The sequence below is a fragment of the Bison bison genome, unplaced genomic scaffold (assembly GCF_000754665.1).
Source record: "Bison bison bison isolate TAMUID 2011002044 unplaced genomic scaffold, Bison_UMD1.0 scf7180017864295, whole genome shotgun sequence".
NCBI classification, from domain to species: Eukaryota; Metazoa; Chordata; class Mammalia; order Artiodactyla; family Bovidae; genus Bison; species Bison bison.
The window spans coordinates 12,228,597-12,238,628 of NW_011494867.1; the positions used below are offsets into that span (position 1 = coordinate 12,228,597).

At 47.8% G+C, this 10,032-nt stretch overlaps 1 protein-coding gene across 1 annotated transcript in view; it reads right to left on the reverse strand.

Annotated features, from left to right (window-relative positions):
- Positions 1–2,011: 2,011 nt before the first annotated feature.
- LOC104996592 (chromosome unknown open reading frame, human C16orf95) overlaps positions 2,012–10,032 on the reverse strand; it is an 87,927-nt gene continuing 79,906 nt past the window's right edge. The window contains exons 8-9 of the mRNA XM_010850871.1: positions 5,855–5,976; positions 2,012–2,095 (exon numbers count right to left, since the gene is read on the reverse strand). Of these exons, the coding sequence (XP_010849173.1) occupies positions 2,012–2,095; positions 5,855–5,976 (206 nt within the window). The remainder of the gene's footprint in view (positions 2,096–5,854; positions 5,977–10,032) is intronic.

Here is a 10,032-nt window from a genome sequence, read left to right on the forward strand (position 1 = left end):
TGCACCAATCTTAAGATAATCACGCTGAGTGAAGTAAAACAGTCAAAAACAAATACATTAAAACAACTCTAGGAAATTCATACTGGCATGTGACAGAAAGCAGACCAGGAGCTGCTGAGAATAGGTAAGGGGAAGGTAAAGGAATCACAAAGGCTACTAGGAAACTTTAGGGGAGAGGAATTATCAATGACCTTTTCATTATTTAGAGTTTGGTGGAGGTTTCATAGTTGGATACATTAGGTCAAAACATCAGCTTCTATGATTTAAATGCATGCAATTTCTTGTTGTCAATTATACTCAGATTTTTTTTAACTCAACAGACAGAAAACAAACAACCCAATTAAAAAATGAATGAAAAGTTTTAAATGATACTTAGCCAAAGAGGGTATGTGTATGACAAATAAACATATGACAAGAAGTTTAATACAATTAGCCATTAGTGAATGCAAATCAAATCAAGATGAGATACCACTACCCATTCACTGAAATAGTTAAAAATACTCACAATGCCAAGTGCTGGTGAAGTCACAGGAAAATGGGAACTCTCAGTGGGACTGTACAGTGATGCATGCACTCTGGAAAACAGTTTGGTAGTTAGTTAAAAACTTAAATGCACAACTACCACATGATCCCACCGTCTCATTCCTGGTATTTACCCAACAGAAACAAAGACATGTTTATACAAAAACCTGCACACAAATGTTGATGGCAGCTTCAAAATCTGGAAACAATTCAAAAGTCCTTCAACCGGCAAATGATAAACAAATCTTGGTCCATCCAATAAAGGAATACTACTCAGAAAGAAAAAAGAGAAGCTGCTGATACATGCAACAGCTTGGCTGGATCTCAAAGGCATTGTGCTGAGTGAAGGAAGCCAGGCTCCAAGGTTCTGGTCTCTGGTTGCACTGACATGACTCTCTGGAGCAGACAGCATTATCGTGTTGGGCTCTGACCGGGAGTCTCCAGGGTCTGGTGATGAGGGGAGGGTGTGACCATGCAGGAGTGTGTGAGGGAGATTTTTGGAGTGGTGCAGCTGCCCTGTATCTCAATGGAGATGATGATGACACAAATCTACACGTGTGTTAACACTCATAGGACCATACAAGGAAGAGAAAGTCAGTTTTAATGTATGTTAACTTTAAAAAGGTATAAAGGAGTGATGAGTGTTTGAGCTCTGTGCTAATGAAGAAAAATATCTCCCAAACCACATGACTCCAATCAGAGCAGTAGGATCCTGGCTCTGCACTGGCCCATGTCCAGGGAAGAGGGACAGAACTTCCCCATGTGAAATGGAGAAAATTCACATTTGCTGGAACTCGCATAACCATGATTCTCCCACTCAGCCCATTTAGTCCTGAACCTAGAATGAGGTAATAATTATACAGCCCGAGGACTCTTAACAGCATGGAGGAGAAACCTAAGCAAAGCCAGTGAGGGGGAAGTTCTACCAGAAATGGGAAATTTGAGCCTGACCAGAGGTCTCAGGGCTGCGCTCCCTCCCTCGATGGTGAGCTCTCAGCCAGGGCACTGTTAACCCCAAGGCGGTTGCAAGCCTCCAAGTCTGCAGCAAATGTGCTTCAGAGACAGACCCTGGGGTGAGCCCCCTTGCACTGATTCTCCTCAGCCCGCCATGGTGTAGGATGGTTCTCCACGTGCAGACTGACCACACGCGCAGCAAAACATCTGCATTCCTGGTCCCTCCCCATCACTGTCAGAGCCAAAACTTCCATCCTTGTGTATGTCCAAACAACCATTGGGTGATGCCTCTGCTTGAGTGTCCAGAAAAAGAAAAGCAGGTTGAGCTGGAAGCAACTGCTCCCTTCACCCTGATTGGAGAGTGCCCCCAGGGCCCAGGGGACAACGCAAGTTCATGCAATGAGATGAAAACTGTTCGTGTACAAACACCCTCAGTAGTTTTTGTCCCTAGTCTTTAAGAAAGAATGCCACTTCTGACCACATGTCTCCTCTCTTCTGTGATGCCCTCTGAGGAGAGATGTAATCCCCATGAGACTCAAGCCTTCAGGTAGGGCTGCATCTGGACCACAGAACTGTAGTCCAGACCACCAGCAAGGCAGCCTGAGGTTGCACAGAATGCCTGAATTGGAAACAGAAAACCTAAGTCCAAGACTGGACCTCACCACCTCACCCCTCTGAGCCTTGGTGTCCTCATCTGTAAAATGGGGGTAACAGGACAAGCTCTTTCCCTTGTCACAGTGATTCACACATTCTGTTCCCTCTTCCAGGGGATGCTCTTCCCAGGCTCTCATAGCTGTTTCCTTCCTGTCCCAGAAGTCTTGCAAATGCCACCTCCTCAGAGGCACCTTACCATCCAAAGTAAACTCCCACCCCAGTCACTTTGTATCACAGCATCCTGTTGAATTCCACCAGGCAGGTGCCACCACTGGGATCGTCTCTGTCCTCTCTAGACCATCATCTCTTCCAGATGAGAATGCAAGCACCACAAAAACAGGATCCTGGCCACCTCAGCTCCACTCTATACACCAGAACCCGATACGCAGGACACGCACACTGTACTTTGGTTGGATGAGTGATGCTTCCCCAGCTCCCAGGGTTGCTTTAGGGTCGGGGAAGCCTGTGTGAGCAAGCAGTCTGCACCTCAAGAGTTGGTGGGTCTCACTAAGTAGACCTCAGATATACCCACTCGTGTGCTCCCTAGGAAACCAAGAGCTGGAGTTTTGTGTAAAAAGCCTCAAATCATAAGATTTGGAATGCTGCACTTTGCCAGCTTGCCAGAGTACAATTTTGCTAGGAAATAAAAATATATAATACTGCCACAGAATTCAGAGCCAGTAAGAATCCCAGCTTATTAGCCAGACCAGATGCGTCTTCCCCTCCTTGTCAGTTATGTTCACCAAACATTTAGGAATCAACGTTCAAAGTGCTTTCAAAATGGGAACCCAGCCCAGGGCTCCACGCCAGAGCTCAAGTTACATTTGGATGCTAAGCTTAGCACCTAATATAAAACTGAACTTCTCCATGGTGTCTCAACACCCCATCCTCCCAAGAGTGGTCCATCAGCTGACATTCAAGTTAGGAGAGCAGAGTCTGTACTTTGCAGCAGTCAGACCCCACCACCACCACCACTGACAGGGGCACCACCCACCCTCAGGGCCTCAAATTTCCTCATCAGTGAAATGGGGATAATACTTACTACATAAATAGCTACATGAAGACCAGTCCTTACAATAGTGTTAGCCATCAGCAGTCACTCAACAAACAATACTTGAGATCAGCAGTCCTTGCTGAGAGGCTTTGAGCTAGTCATTTCACTTTCTAGACTGCAAAGTGGGTACAGAAGTCCTTTCCTGCTTGCAAGCTTGCTGAGACAGTCAAATCAGTTCATGTTGGAGAATGTGCCAGTTCCCCAGGGATGCGTGGTCTCCCCTTGCTGACTGAGGGGAATCAGAGAGAGGCTAAAGAGGTTTTAAGAGCATTTCTCCTTTAAGCAAATCCATGGGGATGAAATCCTGTCCTGAACTTTTAATCAGAGCTCTGAACCAAGCTGGCTTAAAACTCAACATTCAAAAAACTAAGATCATGGCATCTAGTCCCATCACTTCATGGCAAATAGATGGGGGAAAGGCGAAAACAGTGACAGATTTTATTTTCTTGGACTTCAAAATCACTGCAGTGACTGTAGCCATGAAATTAAAAGATGCTTGCTCCTTGTGAGAAAAGCTATGACAAACCTAGAACAGTGTATTTTAAAAGCAGAGAGATTACTATGCCGACAAAGCTCCACATAGTCAAAGTTATGGTTTTCCCAGTAGTCATGTACAGATGTAAGAGGTGGACAATAAATAAGGCTGAGTGTCGAAGAACGGATGTTTTCAAACTGTGATGTTGGAGAAGACTCTTAAGAGTCCCCTGGACTGCAAGGAGATCAAATCAGTCCATCCTAAAGGAAATCGACCCTGAATATTCATTGGAAGGACTGATGCTGAAGCTGAAGCTCCAATACTTTGGCCACCTGATGCAAAGAGCTGACTCATTGGAAAAGACCCTAATGCTGGGAAAGATTGAAGGCAAGAGGAGAAGGGGGAGACAGATGATGAGAAGGTTAGATGTGAGTTTAAGCAAACTCTGGGAGATAGTGAAGGACAGGGTAAGCCTGGTATGCTGAAGTTCACAGGGTCACAGAGTCAAACACGACTCAGCAACTGAACAGCAACAGTGACCCACATGCCGGGGAAATACGGCGTGGGGTGGAGATGTGCTGTGACAGTCGTTGGCACGGGTGTATCAGAACAGCAAGATGGAGCTGTGGCTAAAGATGCAGTCTTCAGGCCAGCAGCTGCAACAGTGGGGAAAAGGGCAGTGGGGCTGGAGACCTAGAGGGCTCAGCACCACAGCACCACAGCTAGCCCCAGATGGCACCCTGTGCAAATGTGAAAAAGACACCCCTTCCTCAAGACACTCTGCTCCCATTGTCTGCAAAATTGACAATAAGTATACAAATCTACAATGACTGATGTGTGAGTGGTGCCTGGGATTGGGCAGTGCACAATCTATACAACTGTACTTAGCAGCCCGAGGAGCCCATGAATTCAACAAGGTTTAAGGAAATCAGCTGAGCACAGATATGTGGATTTTAAATGGTTACAAACAGAACATGGAAAAGGACCTCAGCAGATGTGGAGAAATTGGAACCCTTATGCATTCCTGGTGGGAATGTAAAATGATTCAGTTACTGTGGAAAACACTCGGCAGTCCTTCAGAAAGTTAAACATAGAAGTACCACATAATCAGTAATTCAGTCCCAGATCTATCCCCAAAAAGAACTGAAACAAAAAGTTGTACACAAATGTTCATGGCAACACTATTCACAAACAGCTAAAAGGTGGCAACAGCCCAAATGTCCATTACCAGAATGGATACATAAAATTCATCTGCACAACAGAATAATAATCAGTCATAAAAAGGAATGAAGTACTGACACATGCTACTATGTGCATGACACTTGAAAATATGATGCTGACAGAAGCCCATCACAGATAGCAGTGTGATTCCATTTCTTGAACTGTTCAGAAGAGATAAATCCACAGACACAGAAAGCAGAGTAGTGATTGTCAGAGCTTGGGCAGAGGAGGAAACAGGGAGTGACTGCTTAAAGGTCCTGGGTCTGCTGGGGCGACAAAAACATTTCAAAACTAGAGAGAGGTGATGACTGCAGAACAGTGAATGAACAAAATTCCACTGAATGTAACACCTTAGGATGGTTAATTTTGTGTTATGTGACCGTCCTCTAATTTTCAAAATCCCTCAGCAGTTACATTTAGGAAAAGCCAACAAGGGCAGAGAAAGACACACAGACCAGGTGCCCGGCCCTCGATGCTGGAAGGACACATAAAGCCCGGCAGGAGCTTAGATCTCGCTGGGAAAGGGAAGAGAGGGATGGGGGAAACTGACTCTCTGTGACAGTCGTAAACTCAGCATGACCAGGTTTCTTGGAACCAGCAGGTTGGATCTTCCAGAGTTTGGTGGACACGGGATCTTAAGAGGTAAGTTTGATTATAGAGAAATAAGAAAAGGCACAGCTGTGCACAATTAATTTCGAAAATGTGGAAGTCAGTGTCTACACTCGGAGTAGAATCCTTCTATCATTCCCATCACATAGACAAGGTACACCAAGACCTGGGGAGGCTAAACCACCTGCCCAGGGGACACAGTAAAGCCTAGTATGTGAACTCAGGCAGCCTAACCCTAGAGCCCCAGTCCAGACACACTCCCTCTACTGCGTCCCACATGAAGGGAGGTCACCAGGCTAAGGAGGCTGCCAGAGCAAAGGAGCAGAGGGCTGAAAGAGAATGCGTGCTTCTGGGTGTATGCCAGCCTGAATCATGGAGCTGATGGTGGCGATGAGGTGGGTGAGGATGGCGATGAAGATGCTGATTATGGGGATGACGGTGATGGTGATGATAGAGATGGGAATCGTGTGCACAGAACGGGATAGCTCTAAGGGCTGATTCAGGAAAACTATTTAAAACCCTTTGCTTAATTCCTGGCATATAGTAAAGCCCTCAGTGAATGCTCACTACTGTGACTGTTATTGCTATTATTATAAACTTCTGGTTTTAAATCTGCTTCTAAGCAATTTTAAGTAGATTTGTATGTACGCCTCAACCTGTGACCTGTATTAATCAAGGTTCTTACAGTTAAATAAGGCCCATTTCCAGCTCATTCATTCCAATCAGGGAATTATTTGCTTCTCCCAACTAGATAGTCTGCTGCTGTTAATATGGACTAGAAGGCCCACGCGGTGTCTCCACTCCTGCTCTCCCTACTTCCCTCTGCTGTTTTCCTTGCTCCAGGGTTTCATTTGGGGTAGGTTCTCCCACAGGGATGGCAAGGAGCTTTAGGCAGCCTCACGTCCAAACCCGCACAGCTTGGCAATCCCAGGGCAAAGGGAATGTCTCTTTTGCTGTGTTCCAGAAGAAGACTCCTGGAGGGCTCTGCCCACCAGGTCAGAGGGCAATCTTCTAATCAGTCACTGAGGTCACTGAGCCCAGGTCCCATGCTCGTACAGTCAAGTGAGCCAGGGGTAGAGGGAAGGTGATTCCTTAAGGGGAACAAAGGGGAGATGAGTGTGGAGTGGATGAAATCAGTAGATGGCCACTGCATGTCCGGGATGTTGAGAGGCCCAGAGGTGGACAGCCCGCCCCTTAGGGGAAGCATCTATTCAGCTGGCATCTACTGACGGCTTGCATGCACCGCTCAAGCTTACTGTGCGCGCAGCAGCCCGTTTCCTGTAGAGCTAGAGAACTTGGCCTCTTACCCACCCCCACGAGGGAGGCTGGGGCCACAGCTGTGGACCAGAGAAGACACTGCTTCTCTGCTTCTTCCATTACAAGAAAGGGTTAAAGTGTTGGGGAGGAGCCTCCCTATTTGGGCAGCCGAAGGGAGGGAGCCCACACACAGGCTTCCTGCAGGGGAGGGAAAGACTGGGTGGCCTGGGGCAAGGTATGCTGGGGTGGGCCTGCTTACTCAGAAAGCCCAGAGCCAGCAGGCCCTGGGTCAAAGTTTAGCCCCCCGAGAGCCTCTGGGTTGAGTTCATTCTTCTTAACTGATATCATGAGGCGTCTTCTGGAGGAGGAAGGAAATGATCTCCCAGGAATGCATGTAAAGATGGTCTGGGGGTGTTTCTGGGATTGAGCAGGTGACAGGAGCTGCGGGATTGAAAGTGGTACGTGTGGGAGAGAGAGTGAATGTGAGTGCAGTCTGTGCAAGTGCCTGTGTGTGCTGTTGTATGAGGAGACCTCCATCTGTCTCAGCCATTAATCCCCTAAACCAGTCAGGGTCACAGTAAACCTCCCCAGAGCACCTCCTGAGTGCTGGGCATGGAGCTGAGTGCCCTCCTCCTCCTCTGGGATGGCTGAGAGAGGTGAGGCATGGACTAACTCGGCCACTGTTTCTCAGAGATGCTCACTGACCGACATAGCCAGTGCTGCACCCTGGGACTCACCCAAACCTTCTGACTCCAAAGCCACCACCTTTCCACTGCAGCCCACGGCCTCCCTGATCCCTGACAAATGGCCATCTGTGTTTCCTTGTCCAGAATTGGGAAACTCACTGAATCTAAAGGCAACAATCCTCTGTGCCAGAGGGTGCAAACTAGGGACCCTTGGGATGGACTCACCCCTCATGTGGGTTTTGTTGGTCATCACTTTTTTTTTGTAAAACTGTAGATTTTATTATCCTCAGGCAGTTCATCATAGCTCACCATGCCATATTTCCTTACATCCCCAGACACCAATCATTTCTGTCATCTTCCCAGCTCCTCGAGGCATTTCAGGGAATTGGAATGAATGGCTATTGACACTGCTAACTGTCAGACAACTCTTTGTCAAAGTGAGCTGTGACTTCAGCCCTCCTTGGCATAGTTCTACCTCTGTACACAGAAGGTGTCTAACTCATCTTCCCATTATGGTGAGGATGACGGCAGTGATGATGATACTAAAAAAAAAAAAAAAAAAAATTACCCAGGACCCTTATTAAAGTGGTGCTGTTGCTGTTTAGTCACTAAGTCAGTCTGACTCTGCGACCCCATGGACTGTAGCCCACCAGGCTCCTCTGTCCATGGGATTTCCCAGGCAAGAATACTGGAGTGGGTTGCCATTTCCTTCTCCAGGGGATCTTTCTGGCCCAAGGAGCAAACCCACATATCCTGATTAGCAGGCAGATTCTTTTCCACTGAGCCACCCTGTTAAAGTGGTAAGGTTGCCTTTATTCAGGACTATTGCAATAGATGTAGGGCCCAGTGAGACACTGCAGGAAGAAAGAGAGATTGGGTTCAACAAGGAAAAATGAGAACTTAATAGCTAGTGTCAGTGGATGGAAACACCAGGGATGAGGTGAATATGGCTAAGCTGACCAACAGGATTCATGCTGAAGGCAGGCCAGGTGGTCAGACACCACCAGGGGAGAGTGGGAAGGAGGCGCTGTGTTGTATGTTGAGGGTAGTCAGATATCAAAGGTGGGGGATTCTGGCTAAACTGACTAAGCAGACTTCGTGCTAAAATTGGGCTCCTGAGGACATGCCGAAGGATGAGACCTCATGGAAAAAGCACTCAGGGGAGCCTGACTAGAGTCTGGTCAAGGGAGAGTGGTTAAGTGGTGAGTGACTGGCCCCTAGCCCCACCCTCGACACGTCTGCTGTTGTGCACCCCAACACTGCTGGCATCAGTACATCAGGTCTGACAAAGGCAAAGACACCTTTTGGTTATGGCTTCATTTCAGTTATAAAGACACATGTTTTGAATTTTGAAATCATTCATGGCCCTTATTTCTCACCTTCATAACTCCCAGGGTCCTAGAGCAGAGCTAGGAAATTCTGATCTAGAATAAAACTGTGCTCCAGTCCGCAGCAGTAGGGAGTCTGTCCCAGCTTCAGAGAGTCGCCCAGGCAAGCCAGCCTTCCCGGGGTCTTGGGTATAAGGACTGGGCATTTAGGCCAACTGACGGACACTCTGACCACAGTCCTCACCCCATGCACCCCTCTCAGACTGGCCCAGGCTCTACCAGGCCACATTGAAGTTCACCTTCTTCCTCTACCCATCCCATTTCCTCTGGTTCCTTTCAAAAGTATTCATCACCCAAAAGTCTTGCACCCAACCTGTCTCAGTATCTAGTTCCGGAGGCCCACCTGTGACAGATGCAGTGAAGAATTCAGGCCTTCCTCCCCTCACACAGTCTCAACCCTGGGGGTCATGGGTACATTTGCCTGACACCTCCAAATACATCTGAGAGCCTCAGTTATCCAAGTCAGAGCAGTGGGACTGATGATGAAGATGGGAGGGGGAGGAAGGGGAAGGAAACCAAAACCTCTGTAACCCTGCAGTTACCCTCCTGGCTGAACACACGGTGGGAAATCAGAGTATACAGTTCCTTTCCCCAAAAGAAAAGGAAGTGCCTTAAAGACAAGAAAAAGATGTTAACACAGGGTCTTTAACACGGTGCCTGGCAACCAGTCGGCCTTCAGCAAGGCGCAGTTTGCCTGTCCCACACCAGGGGCCCTCCAGATTCATTTCCGCTGCTCGGGAGAAACAGATCTGACTTGAAGTCTCATATCTGGAAATGGGGCACTGAGAGGGACTGGGTTCTGGCACAGATGGCGCTTTCTACCATGTGGGGGCAGGGAGGCCAGTCCCCTGTTGCAGGACTTGATTTTCCAAGTCCAAGTTGCTGCTCTAACAACAAATCCAATTTCATTTGGCAGTGAGGAAATGCTCATCCCTTCGACCTTGCTAATCTGCTCAGCAGAGGGTGAATGACATGGCCATTGTTAGCCCCAAAAAGAGTTCAGACAGGAACGGCCCAAGGCCCTGAGAACAAGGTGGAAAGGTGGGCGTGGTCCCTTTAACAAATAAGGGTCACTGAGAGCTGAAGGGGTCTTACAGGCCCTGAACTGTGTTCCCCACATTCCAAGGAGAGAAGCGTCCATGTGCACATTCCTCAAACAGGCCAGCAGTTCCACAGCCTCTCCTGGGCGTCTCCTTGAGCAGGGTGGTGCAC